This window comes from Pteronotus mesoamericanus, unplaced genomic scaffold (genome assembly GCF_021234165.1).
Source record: "Pteronotus mesoamericanus isolate MK-2021 breed Mesoamerican mustached bat unplaced genomic scaffold, CSHL_Meso_final contig_116, whole genome shotgun sequence".
Classification (NCBI taxonomy): Eukaryota; Metazoa; Chordata; class Mammalia; order Chiroptera; family Mormoopidae; genus Pteronotus; species Pteronotus mesoamericanus.
Window position 1 is genome coordinate 18,557,444 of NW_026555027.1, and position 23,111 is coordinate 18,580,554.

The following is a 23,111-nucleotide window of genomic DNA, read 5'->3' on the forward strand; positions in this document are numbered from 1 at the left end:
GAGTGCTGGACTGTGAAGCAAAGGGTTGCCAGTTCAATTCCCAGTCAGGGCACAGGCCCGGGTTGCGGGCCAAGTCCCCAGTAGGGGGCTTGCAAGAAGCAACCACACAGTGGTGTTTCTCTCCCTCTTTCTCACTCCCTTCCCCTCTCTCTAAAAATAAAGATTACTGAGAATCTACTATGTGCTGAATATTTATTTATTTTAATCCTCACCTGAGAACTTTTTTCCCCATTGTTTTCAGAGTGAGGAAGAGAGAGAGAACATTGATTGTCTCTAAGAAGCGCCCCAACTGGGGAAATAACTCACAATTTGGGTATGTGCCCCGACTGTGAATCAAACCTGCAAACGTTCAGTTTATAGGACAACACTGCATCCAACTGAGCCACACTGGCCAGGGCATTAGTGGAACGTTTAAATGTGAAGATGCTCCCTCTACCCTTGAGCAGTCACATCTGCTTAGGGACAGGAGACAAATACATGAAAAGATAGGTGATCCTCATCTTCCTTTGAGGGTATAATTTCAAGGAGGGAGAAGTCAAGATGAACCAATAGGACAGTTTAGAAAGATTTAGGATTCCATGGTCAGAAGGGTAAGACTATAAACAAAGTCAAAGAAAAAGGATAACCTAGCAAAAAAAGGTTTTCATATCACAAAGGGCTCATTTTAATACATTTAAGAGCTCCAAACTAAAATTGTAATATAAAAGAAAACTGAGTAAATCATTTGAATAGTTCACAAATGGTTTTTAAACATAAGGTGCTCAACTGAACCAGTAACAGAATTTTAAACCACGAGATGATTTTCTTCACAGAGATTGGGAAAGATCAAAAGGCTGGGTAAGAGTATTGGCCAGGATTGGGGGAGATATCAGCACTCTCATCCATTGCTAGCATACGCGGCTACAATACTAACAAAGCTATTTAATAATAGTTGTCAAAATACTCTATACTCAGCAACACTCCTTCTAGAAATTTACCTGAAAGATGTCTTTACACATATACATAATTACGTATATATTGTACAAACACACTGCTTGTGATTTTACTCATTACATCAAAAAGATGGGATCAATTTAAATGACCATCAGTTGGAGGCTTTGATGTAAATATTAGTTTTAAAAACAAGATAGGTAGATGGGTGTATAGATAATAGAAAATAGATAATATAGATGTAGAATAGTCTGAGAAGATTCATTAAATTAAGAAACAAGTGTGTATAAAGCCTTATTATTTTTTAAATGTACATCCAAGTGTAAGCATGGTTGTGAAGAGCCAGCTGTGAAAGTCTAGGAAAGTCACTGACCTCCCTCCAGACCTAGTCAGAATCTGAGAAGGGTTTTAGACATTTCTTTCTGAAATGTCCTTCCACGTCTCCCAGTTTCTATAGTTTTTTGTTTTTTTGTTTTAAACTGGCTTCTATTGAGTCAGATCGCCCCATTCTGTATTTGCGACAAGTTCACTTTTCTAGCCATGTGCAGACTTTCTCACCGCATGAACTCTCGCTTTTTCTCTTGTGATACTGCCTTTTGAGAAGAAACCAGGCAAGTCTTACAGACCATATGACAGGAATACTGAATGCATTCTGGCCCCCTAGTGCCATTTCTTTTCTAAAAATTCATTCAGTAATTACTGAGCAATATAGGAGTTAGGAACTGGGGATAAAGGTGAATAAACTAGGTTCAAATTCATAAAGGGGATACATTAAACATGTTAACTAATTAGAATACATAAAAGGCCTGCACTGGCAATACTGAGGTCTCAGACGCACCCCTCAATTAGCATGTGAATGAGGGGCATGAGTTCAAATCAAGAAAAATGACAAAGGAGACAGTGTCTGGACTTACACTTATAGGGCAAACATGCACTGGGAAGGTAAGCAAGGAGGGGCTGTTCTCTGGTTGAGGAAACTGCATGTTCACAAAGGTATGAAACCCACCCTAACCCCCAAGAGGGGCGTAGAGTTGCACCTGGAGGTGTGGAGGAAACAAACCAGGGAGAAATGGAATGGACCATGAAAGACCTTTTGTATCAGATTAAGATGCTCTGGATTTTAACATGTTTATTATTTACATGTTAAGACAACCAACCCACCAGGACTGGGGACAATGACTCAGGGCAAGAAAAGAACATGAAGGTGTCTAGTACTCCATGGAGACTGGTATCAGCCTTTTACTTCGGTAGTTGCCTGTACTGTCTCCCACCTCTCTCATTCTTCATTAGAGTTAGAATTTCCACAGCTCAGCAGTGAAATGAGAAGCAAACTGATCAAAGAGCTAGTCCTTGGTTAATGAGACTGAAATTTCTCTCAGTTCTTCATTAAGTCACCAAATTCTTTTTCTGTAGTCACCCCAGGACAACCTTTCCCCCCCGATCATTATCGAATTTAGAAAAAATAATTTAAGTAACAAAACAACAAATCACATTTGATTTCTATTTCAGAAATACCACAAGAAAAACTGAGCTGAGTTCTTAGGACTGCCTTCTGAATCTTTCTTAATTGCCTTTATTACATTTAGAAATTGCATCTGATTATGCCTTAAGACTTAAAACTAAACCACTTTTATTTAATAACAAATTACTTTATATACAGTTGTGTTTCAATTACATGAGTTTCACCATTTGGTATTTAATTAACCAGAAATAATATCTTGCTTTCAGAACTGCAAGATTAAAATATGATCTAAGTTAAAGGCATTAAATTATACTCAGTAGTTTCACTTAGTATATTTTATTGTAATCTTGATTTCTTGAAAATCTGTGTATTATCATGAGCATCCCAGCTACTAGGGACAAATGTGAAGACTTTTCATTATATCAGTTCTAGTTCCTAAAAACCTTCCAACACCCCCTGCGATGTAGGTATTTTTATTCCCATTCTAAGCACTAGGAAACTGAAGCTAAGTATCTAGTAATGAGTGGTGTTCAAACATGTCTGACTCCAAGGCCTATCCTCTTTTCATTTTAACCTGAATAGAAAATGTAATATGAGTATAAACCAGCCTGGCGGGTAGGGAAGGCTAGGGGTTCTGCCCTCTGACCCAGGGAACATCTGGAAACATTTGCAGACATTTTTGGTTGTCACATCTGGGGGAGGGGAGGAGGTGGGCTGCTGGCCCCCCGTACGTAGAGACTAGGGATGATACTAGACAACCTACAATGCACAGGGCACTCCTCCGCAAGAATTACCCAGCCCCAAGTAGTGAGAAGCTGTAGTACTGTACTAACAAAATACTCCTAACAATGTCTTCTTACAGGTGCGTTACTTATCCATCCTGGGTTTTTCTGAAATCAATGTTTAAAGTCAATGAAAGTAACTTTAAACCAGAACCAGATATGTTTAACACATATATGCATGCATATTTTTTAAATACTGCTTTGACTTTACACTGTAAAACACTGTGAAATGATCACTGCACTTTGGAGTTTCAACCCCAATGATTATGTCATATACGGTCATATAACTGCAGAGTATCCACTGATATGTGATTGTTCTGATCTTCATTCTGTTTAGTAAAGAATTCAGGGGGTGGAAGGAAGAAAACCTTGACTCAGGCAACAGGGAGGAAATTGACACTGAAGCTTTATAAAGTAGACACTTTTTTAAAAGGTACAATGAAGCCACACCATGAGGCAGAAAACTACTTTTTTGATTTTATTTTAAAAGTACACAAAGTCACAAAACTAGAGCAAGTTCTTGCTTTTTTAACCAAATTTTGTTCTTACAAATTTCAAAATCTGCTGCACCATTGGACATTTAAGCCAGAAACTTTAAATACAAAAATCATTTTTGAAACTGACACTACCAATTCTCTACTTGCATATATGAAGTGTCAAAATATTTTTCTCAGTAGTACAAGTGTATTTATTACAAAAATTCACAGTTAGGGATGAGAATAAGTGAATCAGTGAACTGTGGTTCTCTTACTACTTGTGTTATTCAATAGGAGAAAACACAAAGTCTTCCCTGATTGCAGATTTTAGTGTTCATGAACAAAGCCAAACCCAACAGATATTCTCTACATTCTTAAATTACAAAATAGGGTATTTTGTAAAACTAAATTTTAATTCACAGTGAGAAGACAGATGCAACAAGTATTTGCTGGTATTACTATCTGTAAGATCAAGTATTTGCTGGTGTTACTATCCATAAGATACACAGAACTGCAATTCACAAATTTATTATTCTTCCCCACTTCCATAACATTAATAAGTAGAATTTGTGCTCAGTTATGGACCATACTTTAGTGCCAAAACAGGCGAACAATAAAAAATCCAATTGCAGAACATATTGCCTTTATTGCAAGAATATCCAAAGGCATTTGAAATATTAAAACTTGCCCAGAACATTTATACTACTAAACACAGAATATTACAAAAATTTATGTACATATATATAATATATAATGTCACAAGTCACTAAGAAGTAAAAATGGTGCCAACATTTTCTACAAGCTACTCCACACATGACACATCAAAGCAGTAACCACATAATAAGGACTTTTTCTGTTCACACTGGAATAAGGCATCTGAAAGCCCTAAACACTGTAGAGATGAAAAGAAATTAGGAAAAACTTTCAACATTCATATAATTTCAAATTTACATGCTGCACTCACAGAAAGAGACAGAGAATGATTATTTTTAAAAGCCATACATTATAGAATTTGATATCCAACTTCATGCAATGAATTCTTTTTATACTTAATCAAGATGTTTACTTGCCCCTTCACTTAGTCCTAATTTACAATACTCAATCTTGAAAATTATCATTTTACTAAAAATCAGGCATTAATTCATACCAATAATCTAATTTTGTTTCTTGAATTAACCTCCCCCAAGACACACTCTGGGCTGTGTTTCTATTGTAACAATTCCATGGCAGGGTGTTTTGTTTTTTTTTTGCCTTCTAACGAGAATATTAGTTAAAATTGCCAATAAGAAAAGAGCACCCATCAGCTACGTATTCAAAGCACAGAACTACTTCCTCTATGGTATCACTTTAAGCCATCCTGCGTAGCTCAAGATGCTGTCAAGTCTCTTAGGTATAAAGTGGGATCAACTGCTTTTGCCTCAAGAATGCAGTGTCATACTTGACCCATGTTGTTACGCTCTAACAGAAATGCTCGAATACCATTTTTGTTGAATCGCTTGATGACTACCAATCATAATTCTAGAACAAATATTTGATCTCTGGTTCAACTGGAAGTATCGGTGAGAATTACTTAAGAAGTCAATCAGAACTATCTGACTTTTGGATTAACTGGGATTTAGAATAAGAGTAGCTGGAGACATAGTGTAAAACTTAATTCTGTCCTCTAAACTTCATCATGCCCCACAGGTCTCTTCAGGTTACATAGCTGATTTTTTACTAGCATGTGTCTCAGGATATAGCTGGTATGGACCTGAACTAAAAGTGCTTCTGGAAGAGATTCTGACATACGTAGAGCTGAATCCTAGGCCAACTATGAAATCTAAGGCCAGGAGAGCCTTACATATGTCCATTTTTTGTAGTAATTTCTACTTACTTGATAGCATAATCTTTATTACATGAAAACTAATAGAAAGGACCAAGAGTTGTTTATTAAAGTTTGTGCTGTTATTTCTTATACTATTAGATAAATAAATGTATTCATACAAAACAGATCAGACATCTGGAATGCAAAAATAGTTATTGTTATAAAATCAGAAACACAGTAAAAGAGTGTTAGGGGTGTTGAAATTTTAAAATCTTTATGAATAACACAATCTGTTTGTTAACTTGCATCCATGAAGAACAGAAAGGAAGAGGCAAACTGAGAGTGTGAGGATGGAAAGGTGTCACAGTGATGCGCTTTTAGGAACAGTACCTTCACCTCTAAGCACCTGTCAGGTGATAGCTAGCTCATAGGCACCAGAAATTCATAATAAAAATTAAATTACCCAAAAGGCACAAATGAAAATGCTAACACCAAGTATAAAAGCAGTATTATGTAAGGTTAAAAATCTATTTAAAAAATGCTTCCAAATATGTAAAACTATACACTAATCCATTACACAGGCATTCAGCTTAAATTTACCATTAAAAAGTGTACATAATACTCTTCCTAATCATAAATTCATGCCAACATTAATTTATAATACAGCATGAACCATCACAGCACCCAAGAAGATTAACAGAAACCAACTCCCTAAAAAATCTAGGGAAAAGGTTTTAGAGCTAGTGAAATAATTTATTGCAGACCTCATTTACTATAAAGAAACTGTTGGCTCATTCTACTATATCCACACTCCCTCACAATCTTAAGGGAAATACGGGAAATTCACTTTCTTCTACTAAAACAGTATTTAACACATTTGGCAGTTAGGAGTATTCTTTTACTTCTTTTCCTTTCGTGTCTTTTTTTTTTAAAGAATAAATCACTTTCACAAAACTAAGACTCAAACTTTTCAAAGCTCAACTTGATTTTTTTGCAACCACACAAAGCCATGTTGGCCGTACAACAGCAACTGCACATCCTCCACATCTGGAAGACAGAACTGATGGAGGACACGAGCCTAAAAACTATTTCATCATCCTAAGTCTATGAAGAAAACATCCTCCGGGAACTGCATTCAGGAAGACAAATTTAGGATTACATGTTTCTAGAACATATAACATGCAACACCATCCAAAAACAGCAACAAGATGCTGAACCAGAAAAGACTTCCTAAAATATGGGACCAATAATTAGGAAATTTCAATCTGTAACTCTCAAACAATAAACGAGTTATAGTTTTTTCTTAATAGAAAAATATGACCTAAAGCAGAGAACCGGTACTTAGTTTGGGAACTGCAAAACACTCCATCCTTGATCTGGCTGGAAGCCATTCTGAAGATGACCCCAGGCCTCTAGGTATCGACTACCCATCCCTGAAACCCACCCTCACTACTGAACTCAAAGTGTCATTGCTCTATGTAGCTGACAGCAAATTTTCTAGGAAAAATCCATAGATACTCCTTTATTTCAGCATAGAAAAGAGCTCATTATGTCTCTGTTGCCTGTAGCAGTCTATCAATTAAAAAAACCTTGTTTATGGGATGACTTGAAAAGAAAACCAGTAATTTCTGGAACACTGTAGTTTTTTTTTTAATGTTATTAGAGCTATTCCAAACATATTTAGAGTTTTCCAAGAAGATATAAAAACAAGAACATAAAGGTATTTAAGAGTTTTTGCCATGGATGCATCTTTACCAGTTTTCAGTCATAAATTAATTGAGAAAGGCATCCTGAAAATAATGGTAGAAATAATAAAGCACTACTTTCAGATGATTCAAGTATCACCTTGGTGTGCATCAAAGTTCACCAATTTCTTCCCCTATGATTTCATATCCAAAGTGCTACATCTTACTAAATATTGATATTTAGAAACCGACGAAGTCAATTTCTTAAAGGAAATCTTTTTGAGATGGCAAGTTCGTCTTTAGTAACTTTAATGCCTTTATATTTTGATATAACCACACAAAACTTTTTGAGATATATTTCTTGTAGTTTCTGGTCCACTTTTTGATCTATTGAGGCTGGTAGCAAAATTTGGAACAGAATAGGTTTTCCTACTTCGAGAGCACAGAAATGGAAGGCACAGAGGCGCTATACTATCGACCCGTCCTTGCTCTGAGCGGGAATCATCACAGGCACCGCTCCCATCCTACTGAGATTAGGGGCAGCTACCTTGGCAGGTGGGAGAGTCGGACTCTGAGGAGCACGGTCAAAATCTTCACTTGGTACTTGGTTATACTGAGTCTTAGAATAGCCATCCATGTTGGAAGGAGACATGGACCCCAGGGACGAGTGATTGCTGCCGATGTAGCTTCTGGCAGTGGACGTCCGGCTCTTCGGAGGAGGCACGTCTTCCCTAGAAAGCAAAGACCCCAGTAAAAGTTCCAAGAATAAGCTTCTAGAAACCTACAATTTAGCAACCTGTGCATCATGGTGGGGAGGCTATTTAAGCATTCCATATACAAAACTGTGTATGACACACAAAAAAGGGAGCTCAATGAGCACAACATCACCAGCTGTGTACTTTCCCTGAAGGTATCATTTACAGAGTGCGTATCTTCATGCAAAACGAAAGGCGGTTTTTACAAAAATTTATGATTCCATAATGTTGCCTTACAAGGAAAGAACCCCAAATATTTTCACATTCCAGTACAATGAATCTAGATAATCTAATTATAGTCATACAAAAATTTATAGTTGATAAAGCACTAATACCTGCAGACATATGTCTACCAAAAAAGAAAAAAATATATGTTACTTTATCTAATACCTTAGCTGAAAACTCAGGTTCAAGTCTGCAAAAATAGGAATTCAGGCATAAGAATTTTCACACCATGGACTGACACAGAATATATACCTGAGTTACCCCAGGTTCCATTTCAAAAACACAAGTGCCCAGACCTGACCCCATACCTACCAAATGACAATTTCCTGGGTGTTCAGTCAAATGTTATTTTTTAAAGTTCTATAATCCAATGTACACTTCTAGTCATGATCTACTGGTTTAGAATGTTTTTTTTTAAAAAAAAATCACATTACTATTTATGTCACTTGATACAATCAGGTCGTTTTTTGTTTTTGATCCTCATCCAAGGACATATTATTGATTTTAGAGATAAGGGAAGGGAGGGGTGAAGAGGGAGAGACACATCAATGTGAAAGAGAAACATGAATCAGTTTGCCTCTAGTACGTGCCCCGACTGGGGACGGAAACCGCAACCCAGGCATGTGTCCTGACCAGCACTGAATCCATGACTTTCCAGTTTATGGGCTGATGCTCTAATCAATGGAGCCACAGCAGCCAAGGCACAATCAGATCATTTTTTAAAAACCTCAACATCTGTGTTTTTTTTCTTTAAACTTCATACCTGCACTGCGTTTGAAGAAGACAAACGCTGGTTCTTAAAATAGGGCCCAAAACTGGAAAGTGGTTCGGGCAGGGCACCATGGAGGTGGGTTGATCTGCATATTTGAAGTTGAAGGTGAAAGTTTTCAGATGTGTTAAGGGGAAGAGCTATAGCTTTTACCCAACTCCCAGAGGGGTAAACACTTTGGATGGTTAAGAGAACTAATTCTTTCAGGCATAATAAACTCAGTATACATCATTCAACTCCTGTGTCACTTAATTACCTGATATCATGATGAACCTCCTTTTCATATTTTTTTTCTCTGTGCTTTTTATGACAGCAAAAGACGATCAGACCGATGATCACTAGTGCAAGCAAAGTTCCTATAATAGCTCCTGCAATTGTTCCAGCTCGATTTGAAGCTAGAATAAGATGTCCGTAAGAAATAAAAACCCCACAACATATTTAGTCATATTGAAGATAAGGATGCACACTGACAGATTGATTTCATTCTATGTATTAACTTTAAGGACAAATTAATTAGCTTTTTGGTCCTGGGGCAAAATCTACTGAAGAACTTTCTTTTAAACTGTATAATCTATTTCAAGCATAAATGCAATCAAACCAGATTAAGACTTTACTATTCCCAGCTATCTGAATTAGCATGTAAGAATGTTCCAAATAGTTTGTACTTATTAATATAATGGCAAAATATGGTATAAGAGTTGATTGACAACTCTTCATCTTCATGGTGCTACAATATTGAAGGTTTCATTATTAAAATGTAATTTTTCCTTTCTTGACTTAGGAACACTAACAACCAAACCATAAAGTGCTTTGTTCACAATTAGCATCCATTTGCCCTCCATATTCACTTGCTGACTGAACCAAAAGGGGCTGTATAAAGGTAAGGGAAACAAGCATTTTCAAAACAGACAGAAAGAAGATACTTACGAGGAACAACATCCAGGCGTAGCTCACATTGATCAGAGCCCACTCTGTTGCGGACTGTACAACTGTATACCCCAGAGTACTCAGTAGTGGCGTTTTTTACAGATATAACAGGTGAAGTCATTTCTATGGAAATAAAGGTGGGGCAGAGCAAAACCGATTTTTACAGGAGAGCTGAGTTTTCAGCAAAGGCAAACCCTACTAAGTTCAACAATCCAGGCAAAAGTGACAGAGGCTGAAGCTGGGTGCAGAACAAGCTGCCAGGCAGACACATGCATGTCTCCAGAATGCAAACAATTGTGCCACCAGTTCATTTGTATCAAAGCAAAAATAAACATGACTTCCTTAGCCAGGCACAGAGTCTCAGCTGAAGCAGAGCTATATTGACTATGAAAAATATTCCATGCCATAAAGGTTCTTTGGTGCAGCAGGAAGATTTGCAAAAGCTATTTCATCCACCCCCGCACCATGGAAGAAATATGCAAAAGAAAGTCAGAAGGGGTCATACAGTCTGTATCCTAATTTGAAAAAACAAACAGAGGCTGAAAGAAATCCTACTTAACCAGGGTAGGGAGACTGTAGATCAGTTTGAATAACAGGCCAATTATAACAGAGTGAGCCATCAGATTTAACCAATTTGTAACTTTCTCGTTAGTGTCACAGAGGTGTTTTTGAGATGTTTTTGTTTTGTTTTGTTTTAACACACACACCATGGGTAAATTATAGTATCTTCAACATGAATCTAGGCTCATGAAACTTTCAAGATCCAACTTGCTATAATTTAGTCATTGTTATGATCATGAACATTTTCTGCCAGTACTACCATCAACTAAAAAAAAAAATATATATATATATCAAAGAAACCAATTATAATATCCAAAACAGTAAACTGTTATAAAAATATATCTGTTTATACTACATGACAACTTGTCATTATAAAACAATGAATAATTTCCATGGAATCCTGACTGCTCTGTACAGAAAAGGGATGGTATTTGGGGATTAAGTATATGTATAAATATATATAAAAATATATATAAACAAACATATACATATATGTTTCAGACACACTCCTATTAGACCTAAGTCAAAATCATGGCACATTGTACAGATTGTCTCATCAGCGGTACCTGTTACAAAAGCCGGGGGCAGTTTCTGTGAGTTGGACAATTTTTGCCATTCATATAGTAAAGGAAGTGAACCTTCTTTTGGTTCACATTTTAGTTTAAAGTCATTTCCAATTTCTTCTGATCCATCAACGTAACATCTTGTACCCGAAGGCTTAACTGAGAAAAGAAAATAAATGATGCCTTTACACACAAAAATGGAATTTCTGTATAATAATTACATAAACACAGAGCGTGCTGCCCAACCACTGATTCGTTACCACGTGCTCTGGGCTCAGAGTAGACAAGACTGAAAGGCTGCAACAGCGGGTCAGCAACAACTCCCCACTTTTATCCAACGCAAAACACGCAAGGCTGGGCGCAGGCAAGCAGCCACGGCACAGGGCGGAACGGCAGTGTCGCAGGCACAGCCCTGTGCCCCGTGGTTCTGTGGGGCCCACCAGAAAGCAAGCAAGCACAACGCGGGCTGTGCCTCACATGGGAGTGTGTGCCATGTGCCTTCCCTCTGGTGCCATTACTGTGCCCACCAGGGGATTTATAATAAAAAATGCTGATAACAGGGCAATGCACTTGGTACAGTTAAGTACCATTTAATATTCCATATTTAAACTAACCCAAACCATCCGAGCAGTGTGATAAAAAGGTGAATCTGAGGCTATATTCCAGATCTCTCTGGGTAACTTTAGAGAAGCTGCTAACCCCATTACCTGAAATTCACCCCAGCACTGGATTAACACTGTGGCATTTCATACTCTTACTGAACTTTTTTAAGGCATAATATACATACAGTAAAATTAACACATTTTAGTAGTGTAGGTTGATCATCTTTAATAAATGCGTGTGCGTGCACAAACGCCCCCCCCCCCCCCGTTAAGCACCACCCCGATCCTCTCCCAAGCCAACCTTGTGCTGGGGGCAGTTATCTCAGCCACGACCCTGGCCCCAGGAGCTACCCATGAGATTTTTATCACTGTAGATTAGTTCTGCTTCTTCCAGAGGCACAGAAGCGGAGTGAGTAATACGGTATTACTTTTGTCTTGCTTCTTTTAGTCATTGTAAGGCTTGTGAAATTGATTCATGCTATTTCAAAAGCCTATTCTTTTTCCCTGCCGAGGTGTATTTCATGGACTATAACATAAACTGAGTTATCCATTCATCTGTTGGTGAACACTGATTCCAGCTTTTGGGCTACTGTGAAAGCCTAACTCACTAAACTGACATGAGCAGGTGTGTAGTCTGTCAAAACCGGACTGACTGACCAGTGAGGAAGGCACTACTAGGAGCTGTGGGATGTCACCAGAAAGAGACAGGAGGGGTTCTGGAGGACTCTAGTAGATTCTAAAAGAAGCAGAGATTGGTTCTGAATCCAACGCTGTTTCTGAGGCCAGATTAGGAGAACTGGTGACGAAGGCCATTTGGCAATTGCGTACCCTCTTCAGTACAGGATGGGTAGTGCAAAGTGGGTCTGGGGGCGACACTGGGGAGACAGCAGTAGTCTAGAGTTCACTGCAGCTCCACGACCTTGGGAGAAACAATGTCCCTTATAAAGTCCACAGTTGGCTGTATCTATATCTGAAGCTGTATCTGTATCTGTCCTCCCAGCCTGATAAATGGCAGAACTGCTTTTTTTTCTTTTCTAGTCTGAACTTCTTTTCATTTTTTGCAGCCCTGGACAGACTTTTACTCTTTCACTACTACGAATAAACATGAATGGGTTTTATACAATCATGAACAATACTGCTTGAACACTCATGTAAATACTGGAATGTCTTCCTTTTCTCAGTAATTGCTGGATCATTTATGGTTTGTGTGTATGTTTAGCTCTAAAAGACACTACTTTCCAAATCTGGCTAACAGGAGCCATCATAGCCAGTGGGGCATCTTTAACCAAGGTTGTTAATTACGCTCATCTCTTCACCCACTTCTTGACAGTTCTTCAATCTAATGGTATTTCTCCTCTTCATCTGTTACTACTTGTACTTTTTCCTAAGGATCAACAAACGCATTTAACTGCATTGTTGATTTCCTAAGCAAATCTGTCTCTTTTTTAGATTGATCAGTTGCCCTGGAGACTGCATGAATTGGACATTTAAATTGGCTTTGCAAATTATTTCAGACTGTGAGTCTTTAACAAAATAAGCTTTGTTCTTCATTTCTCCAAACTACCAACAAATCCTTTATTACATAAACTAGCAGTGGGACATGAAAGCAATGCTTTGTACATCAAGTATCTACTGGTAATGTAGCATATTAACCCTAACCCTCATCTCTTCTAGTAAAGGTGACCCTTTCCCATATACCAAACACATCCAATAATGAGCAGTTACTTGAAGTGACTGCTTGGGAAATCCAAGGCCCCCGAGTCTGAGATCGCAACATACTCCGTCCACAAATAGAACAAGATTTCTCCAACAATGGTTTCTGAGTGTCCCCTTGGAGTGGCCCACCTGCTCTCTAACCCCCACCATTATCTACAGGAGAGGTTAACTCTTCTTCCATGGCACTTGGCTGGATAGAAAGAGAAAATCACAAAGGGATGCAGATAAAGTTTTATCCCCTAATGTGTCTTTGGTCTGGATACCTGGCCTTTGTCCTCAGAACGCCTGCCTCCATGATCACTAGCAGAGATAATACTGCCCCTCAGGCAAGGGTACCTGACCATCAGCTTGTACCTGGCCAATGGCCCACTAACGTAGTGATGCTGTGCTTCATATATATATTGCGTCATCATCCCTCCATGTGAGTGGCCTACCTTGGTCTAGAGAAAACACACCCTAAATCCCCGTACGGAACAGAATATACAGGGTGGGGCAAAAGGAGCCTTACAGTTGTGAGCACACAAAACACAGAGTTTATTCTTGTATTACTAATTATTATAGTATTTTCCATACGAACAACTGTAAACCTACTTTTGCCCCACCCTATGTACTTTTATCATCAGGTCATTCGTCCAGGAATGCTAATTTTGCTTGGTTCAAAACACTCTTGACTCCAGGCAAACTCCAAGCATAGATGCTTAAAAATCAACATGCAAAGTTTGAGGGAAACAAGGTATCTGTATATTCTCAAAGGGGCTCCCCATAACAGTTTTTTTAATTACAGGAGGAAAAATTGTCTAAGTTTGCAGTAGAGAAACCCATCAGATAAAACATAAACCAAATGATCATGATTAACAGACGTGACAACATGTGCCCCTTGACATGACCGGAGGCGACTAAGGAGGCGTAAATGCAACGAGGATATTAGACTTGATCCTAGCACAAAAGGACATTAGTAGAAAACTGTGAAATACAAATTAGGTCTGTATTGTAGTTAATAGTAGTATTGTCCCAAAATTAATTTCTTGGTGTTGATCATTGTGCTATACTTTTATAGAATGTTAATATTAGGAGAAATTAGATGATGGGTACACTCTCAATTTTTGGAACTTTCTATAAAACTAAAATTATTTCAGAATAAAAAGTGAAATAAAAAAGTCCTGCCTGACACTATTGGCTCCCCAGTCCCAGTGCTGACTGAGCCACCACACACGCTGGTGCCACTGTGTCCGGTGGCGCATGTGTAGTCTCAGCGCAGTGCCTATGTCTAGGGAACTACTTACTAGGAATGTTCTACTCTTTAAACAATCCAGTCTGTTTACACCAAAAGGTCTCAATAATAAGCCCTGTCAGAATTGTGGGGGAAGGCTCTGGTGTAGCCACAGTGTTGGCTAATACTGTGGGCTCTCTATTAATTCCCTTTGTTACCATCACCCTCTTTCAGCTTCTTTGCTGACCTGCATCCACATCCATGCCTGGTGCACCTGACGGAGCAGGCCTGGCTCTGGAAATGGAACACGCTGTGGCCACAGGTCGTGCCCCCATCCCCCGGCAGCTAACAGTCATTCTGGTTCATGTCCACACAGCGCATGCAGCTCAATGGCTCATTACTCTGCAAAGAGCATTTCCGCCTCCCTTCCAGACTTCCCACAAATATATCAAAGTTCACACAGAGCCTCTAACAGGGAAGTAAGAGCTCCACCGGACTACCACTCAGTCTGGTTCCTAAAGGGCCCTTCACTTCATCTCCCCCACCGCCCCCCCAGACTGTCTGAGCAGAATTTTCAGGAAAAGCTAACAGATGAGCTTCCATCCAAGTGTGACTTTCAAGAGAAAACTTTAGTGGTTTCTCCAACAGCATGACTCATCTGAAAACAGGGAAGAGTGCTCTAAGCAAGTCTCTGACTCCTGAGTGTTAGTCATCTCCATTTCTCTTAGCAGCAACTTCCTGCTTTCCCTTCTTACTCTCATTTAACCCTCTCTCCTTTCCTCCCTGGTTCGAATTCAGGGTTTACTCAGCCATGGTGATTCCCAACAGAGTTAACAAAAGATGTTATCGAGTCAGTGCTCCCCAATGATCCCTTCTGAGGAATTAAATGTTGGGGTTGTGACGTTTGATGTGAAAGTGCCATTCCTCCTGCCCGACAGTCACAGCTGCTGCTAACAGTGTGCTTGGCCATACTGCTGTCCAACCTGTTCCTTCCACGTTATGTGCAGCCATGTGCTCTAATGATCCCTTCAGTGGAAACCTGAGAATTCAACCCAGAACCTGGTCTTACAGGATCTCTCTCTCCCCCCCCCCCCCCCCCCCCCTCCCTCCCTCTCTCTCTCTCTCTCTCTCTCTCTCTCTCTCTCTCTCACACACACACACACACACACACACACACACACATACACGTTGAGCTTTTTCATACCTCTTCTGGGAATATGTGTCAGTCATATCCCTCCAAGTGTCCCTGCCCCAATCAAACAGGGATTTAACAAAAAATTCAGATATTCTGATAAACTGGTATACTCTGCTTGGTATATCATGAACCAGTTAAAACTCCATATGAATCTTAACTCAGCGCTTTTGGAGAGTAGTGTTAAAAGAAGATATAGAGTCAGAGTTATAATCCCAGGTATGCCTGGGTTTGAGACATGAGTTCAGACAACTTACTAAGTTTTTACTTGCCTTCAGATTTATAAAAAAGGAAGGAAACTCCCCAGTTACTGAGTGTAGGCAGAGAAAGCTAGAATCTTCAATATTACAGTATTCTTTTTCCTGGTTCCTTGTTCAGATTCGAACCATAGGAAATATTTTGAATGGGTGCCATTTAGAATGAAGTACCTTTACCAGGACCCCCCCATATGCCCAGTAATGATGCTGCCAGTGGAAGATGACCTTTCCACCAAGACAAACCCTGAGGTTGCCACTGGAGTGCATGGAAATCTGCATTCTTATTCTTGCTTTCATATTCATTCTTTAGAAAAGAGTGATGTTCAGAATGAGTCTGATACCCAATATGCTTAACCCCTAATTAGTTCTCTAAAACAGAAGGAATGAAGCAAAAGTTGATGTGGGAGATACCTGTCTTGATTAGTTAATTCCAGAGAAGGATAATAAACTTTTCAGTCTTAGAGAGTTTACAAAATCTTTACACTTATCTCCTACAGAGAGCTACAACACATCCTAGTGACAATGTGGCAAATCCCCTTACTTTGAAGATGCAAAACTGTGACGCTTGCGGAGGTTAAATGACTCTGATGTCTAACAGTCTTATCCCGAATTCCATATTCCTTCTACCACGCTTGATCTCTTCTATTATAATACTCCAATTAGTCATCATAGAAACCTCATCTACTCTTTGGGTAGTGTAATTTGAAAAAAAGTTTTTGGTACACATAACAATTTTGAACTAAATGAGATCAAGTACAGATTTAATGATAATTACGTTCTGTAATGTTTCACAAAGGTAGGCTAAAGTCCAGGAAATGAAGATGCTCTTTAATTCTCAGGAGAAATCTGAGGGACAACACAAAAAACAAAAACAGGAACAAAACCTGGATTCCCTAACTCGTGGCTTAGGGTTCTTCTCCTATATCACAGAATCTGTTCCTTTGCTTTCAAACTCTTTTATGAACTTCACCAAGAAGCTGCTCACTGATTTTTTTCTATCCAAAAAAGCATGCTAGCTTTAATGTTTTGTTATTTAAAATACAAAATTACTTCAAATGTTTGAAAGTATTACTCTAAAAAACTAAGCTGTGTTTCACATAAATGCTGCTACTGTCCTCCAGCGACCACTCACCCTGGTATCACCCTGTTAATAAGTAACATTGATGAACATAACTTACCAAGAACTGCCAACTGAATCTTCTTGTTTCCAACACCGGGGGCTTTTTTCACTTTGCACTGATATGTGCCAATATCTGACAACTGCAAATTTGTTACATTTATTGATGCATCACCAGATTTGACATCGCTACTTGTAAAATGTACTCGTCCTTTTAGATCTTCATAGTAGTCATCATAAATTTTGTCACCAGAATATATAATAATCTAAAAGAAAACCAAAATAAGACAGAACAATAACAAAGCAAAAGCTGTCTCATTAAAGGTGCTCTGGGTACACCATGCTACTATGGGATCCAAAAAAAAAAAAAAGAAAGAAAGAATGAGAACACATATCATGAGGAAATCTACAATTATTCAAAGCAAGATTAAGGAAATGTTAAGACATCAATGTGATCCTTGAGCATGAAACCAAGGATCCTTACTGAAACGAAGACCCAACATGATCAAGTAATATAGCCCTGTATTAGAGTTAGTGAAATCGGAAAAGACACGATTTGTGAATTCCTATACACTCTATTTCTCAGCTGTCTCAGAGGCTGAAGTATGTATGTCAATCAAGTGTATAAAATTAAGTACACACCACCACCACCACCATCCCCCCAAAAGGGTTTATGGTAAATTTACCTGTGAAATCTAACAAAAAATCAAAAATGACATTTTTGTGTCTTCATACTAAGTTGGAGAGTTAATATTTAATATGTGAGCATTCTAGACCCTAACAGAGAAAAATCATAAAATAAGCCTCCTAAGATGTGTGCCCAGGGTAACAGGACCTTTCAATTAACCTTCTGCGAGCAACAACAAAGGCCCTTTCCTAATTCCACTGAGTTTTCTGAGCCAACTACAGGCTTTAACAGAAATAAGTAAAGTCTGAATTTAGCAAGAAAATAAATTCTGTGTTAAACCTGCCTTGGAAGAGCGTTATTGGTAATAATAGTCACCTCTAACTTTAACTAAAATTAATTTAACATGCTTTATAATTTTTTCACATTTGCTGACAAAATCATTCTGGTCATCTGCAACTCGAGCTCCAAGGACCAGTGGTGCCAGTCAAATAATAATCAGAAAACATGACTACAGCCTGTAGTTAGCAAACAATTTTTTTTTCCTAGATGTTAATTATGAACAGTCCAGTCAGAATAAATGTTCTCTGTAGGAATTTCTTGAGGGCAGAGGCTTGAGTTCTTTTCTTTTGTATCACCTCCCTATCATGCTGACCCCCACTCTTAATTCACTAAAGATCTTTTATTTAAATAAATATTAAGTGTCTGCTCCTAGGGAACACTCAATTAACACTTAACAAAACACTTAGCAATTTGCTAAGTAAATAGGGGGAAGGGTCCACAGCTGACTGACTCTGTAAAACAGCCATTACGTCATTTGCTGCATTTCTTGCTACACCCACTTGTCAACATCAACATTGAGAACTCCTCAAATGAGGCTGCTCTATCTTCCTTTCTGTTTCACTGCAGACTCTCCAGAAAGTTCAATCTATTGTACTTTCAATTCCTCAATTAGCTCCACACACACACACTTTAGTAGTCTTTTAGAAGAGGGCCTGACAAATAAGAGATGTGTCCCCACTGTTAGTTTGTAAACTATCTTGTTATTTTCCCACAAAAGTAATGTTGTAAGTGGAAGTTAAGAAATGCGGGACTTCTGCTGACCAGGCATTTGATTTCTCTTCAAGACCCTGCAGGGTGGTGGTACTCTCCATATTTATCCTTTCGCCTGAGGAACGCAGTGGCTCTCACAGGTCAACTTGTGCAGAGTCACACAGCTGAGACATGAACCACATTCCTTTGAGTTGGCACGGTGTACTGACTTTACTAATGTTTCTATATGACTTGCAGGCTTGAGAAATGCTTATGCATAGAGTATTGCAGTGAATTCTCATTGCAGTCTTGAGAGGTACGTCTATTTGTTCCCATTTTACACCTGAGGAAACGGAGGCTTCTGAAACATGGGAGGCAGTACAGGACGGCAATCAGGTGCAAGCGCTGTGGGTGGGGGGCAGTCAGAGAAACCTGGGTTCAAACAACAGCTGCCATGTTGCCAGCTGCGTGACTCTGGGCGTGTTCCTTCAAATCTCTGGCCTCTGTTTTCTCCTCTTGATGTATAAAACAACAGTTCTCATTTTTGAGCGTTGCTTTAAGGTTTAAATAAATATATATATATAAAATTAGAGAATACGAAACACCACAGAGCACACAGTATGTTGTTACTGTCTGCTGACTACCGAGATCACACAGGGAGTAAGGATGGAAGTTGCTCCAGCCCAGTCCCCCGCCACACTGCCTGCTAGCATAAATGTATTTAAATAAGGGCTCGGCTAACACGTAATGTAGCTCAAGTCCATGAAAGCATTCTCTTCTGGGCCAATCTCCCCGTAAACCTTCTAGCTTTCTTCTGGCCTGATTTTACCGTGTTTTACACTATAAAGCTAGTTTTTTAACCCACAGGTTCTGCAGGGAGCAAGGTTGTGTCTCCCACTCAATAGAAGACTTCAGGTCCTCTTCCCATGAAGGGACACACAATACTAGGGACATACACTGGGCTTCTTGGTCTCTAGAAGCACCTTGTTATGGCTTCACTAAATAATTCTTAAGCCAGAAGCATTTAGACCTGTGCTCCCTATCCATTCACCTTGACCATGAGAGTGGAGTCCTGAACTTGAAAGGGAGATGAGCACCGCACTGCCCAGGGAGTGAGGGTACGCAGGACCTTGACGAATGAGCCTGTGTTCAGGGCGCTGGCCCTGCCAGGGAGGCGGTGGGGTGAGAAGAACAAGGCAAGGACAGAGGGAACAGGGTATCTGGGCTGGGCAAACAGAGTGAGTCAGTTTCAATTTATTTTGCTTAGGGAGACAGAAGGAATTCCCAGGAGCGGAATCAGGGCAAAGGTATGTCCTTGGAGGGGGTGGCCCTAGTCATTCTCAACTTAGGAAAGTGCTTTAATTACTTCCTTCACAAATACATCATGAGCAAAGTGTTTCAAAACATGCCCAAAACAGTAATTATTCAACTGCACTGTTCAACCATTAAATGGCTGAATAATCCCTTCTTTTACATGGACCATAAGTAAAAATAAAATTTCTCAATGGTTGGCTCTCAGTCAGCATGGGCATTAGGGGGACCAACACCCACCTCCCCGCTCCCCAATCAAAAATTTCTGTATAACTTTTGACTGCCCCACAACTGAACTGCTAATAGCCTACTGCTGACTGGGAAGCCTTACCTATAACATCAACAGTCAATTAGCACTTATTTTGCATGTTATATGTATTATATACTGTATTCTTACAATAAGTAAGCTGAAGAAGAGAGAATGTTACTAAGAAAATGATATGGAAGAGAAAATACATTTAGAGCATTTACTGAAAAAAAATCCACATTATCAGTGGACCTGTGCAGTTCGAACCTGTGCTATTCAAAGGTCAACTGAATCACCACATTCCTCTACTATATGGACTTATGTTTCTCTCCCTGATCTAATATAATTTATTAACATTGATTTTATTTTTAATTAAATGTGTCTGATGAAGCTAATATGCAACATCCTAAATTAAGTAAAATATTCTGGTACCATTAAAAAGGCAAGGGGTGATATAAATAATATGTATTTAGAAATGAGATTATTGGGCAATTTCCCTCTTTTGTGCTACTTTTGGCTTTCCAAGTTTTCTGCCTTAGGCAATTACTTTGTAATTTAAAAATTTTCCGTAACAATATTTTGGTATTTTATTTTTTTTAATTAGTATTGAATACTTTATAAATTGCTGTTTTGCTAGGAAAACCTTGCTTTGCTTTTAAAGAAATTCATCATACAGGATATTTACCTTGAAATAATACAGAGTACAGACTTTGCAACAGAATGTAACTGTGTTACACAGTTATACTTCATGACTTTTACTGGTATCAGAATCCTTATGTTAAAGTTAAAAATTCAATTCTATCAACTTCTCTAAAGTCTAGCTTACTCACTGTCCCTTAACACATATTATGCACATTTCTGCCACACTCTCATATTTGCTCCACAATGTTCTGACTCTCATACACCCCCCCCAAACTTTACCAACCAGATTTTCAGAAAGTTCACAAGTGATGCCCCACACACCTATGTGGTCAGCACAGTGATGGGCACTGAAGACAAGTTTCCAGAACTATCTGCTGAGAGAGCAAGCACTCAGCACACTTACCACTTGATCCACCTTCTGATTATCAGCGGGTGATAGCAGCCACTCAATGTCCAATGGCCCCTGATCTTCCGGACTCTGGGTAAATTTGCATGGCAAATAGGCGGTTTCCCCTTTGGCCTTTTCAATCATGTGTTCAGGACTGGTGATACTCAAACTTCTGGTGACATCTGGAGAAAAAAATATGCACATGGACTAAATGTCTGCACGCTCAGTGCACCCAGCCTGTTCAGAAGGAACACAGGATGTGATTTGGGACCAGAGTAACAGAGTTCAAACTCAAAGGTGCAGTTTTTAGTTTGTGTCTTTAGTTTAGTTTGTATAAAATTAGAATGACAATATAATATGTATGGTAGTCAATACAATTTCCTTGAAGAGCAGTGTGAACTTGCCAACTTTATAGGAATATACGTTTCTATTTGTAGAGGATGCTTTATATCCAAGCATATGTTTAAAACTGAATTAAGCCGGAGTCCCTGAAAGGTCAGTCAGGTCACACCAATCCAAGGCCACACTGTTCATGCTTGCCTTGGCGCCACAGCACACTGGGAATTCCTCATTGCTGGGGTGCATGCTGATGAATTTTGACACGTTTTGTTGCCCAGACTTAATTCTAAAGTTTTATTAAATTTGATTCTGTAACTTTTATTAAATGCTTAAAAATATTTCTAAGCTAAGAGAGTAGATCCCAAGAGTTCTTATCACAAGGAAAAAAAATTCTTTTCTTTGTCTTTTCCTTTTTGTGTGTGTGTCTCTATGAGCTGATAGATACTCACTAAACTTATTGTGGTATTTCACAATAAGCATAAGGTAAGTCAAATCATGCTGTACATCTTGATCTTATACAATGCTGTATGCCAATTATATCTCAGTAGAACTGGGGAAAAGTTGTTATGTAGTTCCAAACAATAAATTTTGATAACAATTCAAAAAAGGGGGAACTCAATTTATATAGCTTAAATTTACCAAGTGGTGGACATCAATATTATCTTTAAGACATTTCCTTCATCCCTTTCCATTATCTTTTTGAAAAAAGCCAGTCAGATGTATTATATATTTTTTAAAGACATCTTAAAATTCCATAACATTCTGAAATCTGTACAACCCTTCCATTTAGATCGCACTTCAAGAAAATTAATGCTGAATATTTGAAAAATATGTAAAAGGTAAAATAAGATGTCCTGAGCCCCAAACAAAAATTCCAAGATACTCTTCTGCTTCAATTTGTCAAAAAGAGATGGCTTAATGCCACTGAAACATTATAAGAACTAAAACTGGTCTCCTTCTCGTTGACTTGGGGTACTGAACACACAGTACAATATACAGATGATGTATTATGGAATTGTACCCCTGAAACCTATATGATTTTATTAACTAATGTCACCCCAATACACTCAATAAAACAAGAAAAAATTAAAAAAAAATAAGTCTCCTGGCAGAAAATGGTTTACAACAAAACTATAATTTTTTTATATGCATAAAAAGTAGAAATAACCTGTAAGCAAAATGGCACCATTTCTTGATCTATAAGAGTAAAAACACCAAGTTTAATTAATTCACATCTTGTTTTTCAAAAAAGAAATTTTGTTCATATCACTTTACACATAAACATAGGTCTGTTCACTACTTATGTCCTGTGAGAAGAATAAAGTTTCAACAAGCTAACAACCTGGTATAAAATGAAGATTTAGTCTGTAAATGAACTATCACACAAAACTTTTTTTTCCTATTTACACTTTAAAAGTTTGCACAGCACTTTTAGATGATATTTTCTTATGCATAATTCAAATACCTAAGGTATGCAGAACCAAAGTGTCAACT

The 23,111-nt window shown here is 38.5% G+C and overlaps 1 protein-coding gene across 2 annotated transcripts in view; it reads right to left on the bottom strand.

The window, feature by feature from the left end:
• Positions 1-23,111, bottom strand: part of CXADR (CXADR Ig-like cell adhesion molecule) — a 51,918-nt gene that overhangs the window by 8,555 nt on the left and 20,252 nt on the right. The window contains exons 2-7 of one of the 2 annotated variants that reach the window (XM_054579606.1): positions 21,294-21,460; positions 17,095-17,299; positions 10,943-11,098; positions 9,816-9,938; positions 9,145-9,283; positions 7,687-7,870 (exon numbers count right to left, since the gene is read on the bottom strand). In XM_054579606.1, coding sequence (XP_054435581.1) covers positions 7,687-7,870; positions 9,145-9,283; positions 9,816-9,938; positions 10,943-11,098; positions 17,095-17,299; positions 21,294-21,460 — 974 coding nt within the window. Of the gene's footprint in view, positions 1-3,694; positions 7,871-9,144; positions 9,284-9,815; positions 9,939-10,942; positions 11,099-17,094; positions 17,300-21,293; positions 21,461-23,111 lie in introns of those variants that run through there. The other variant, XM_054579602.1, reaches the window with a different exon arrangement.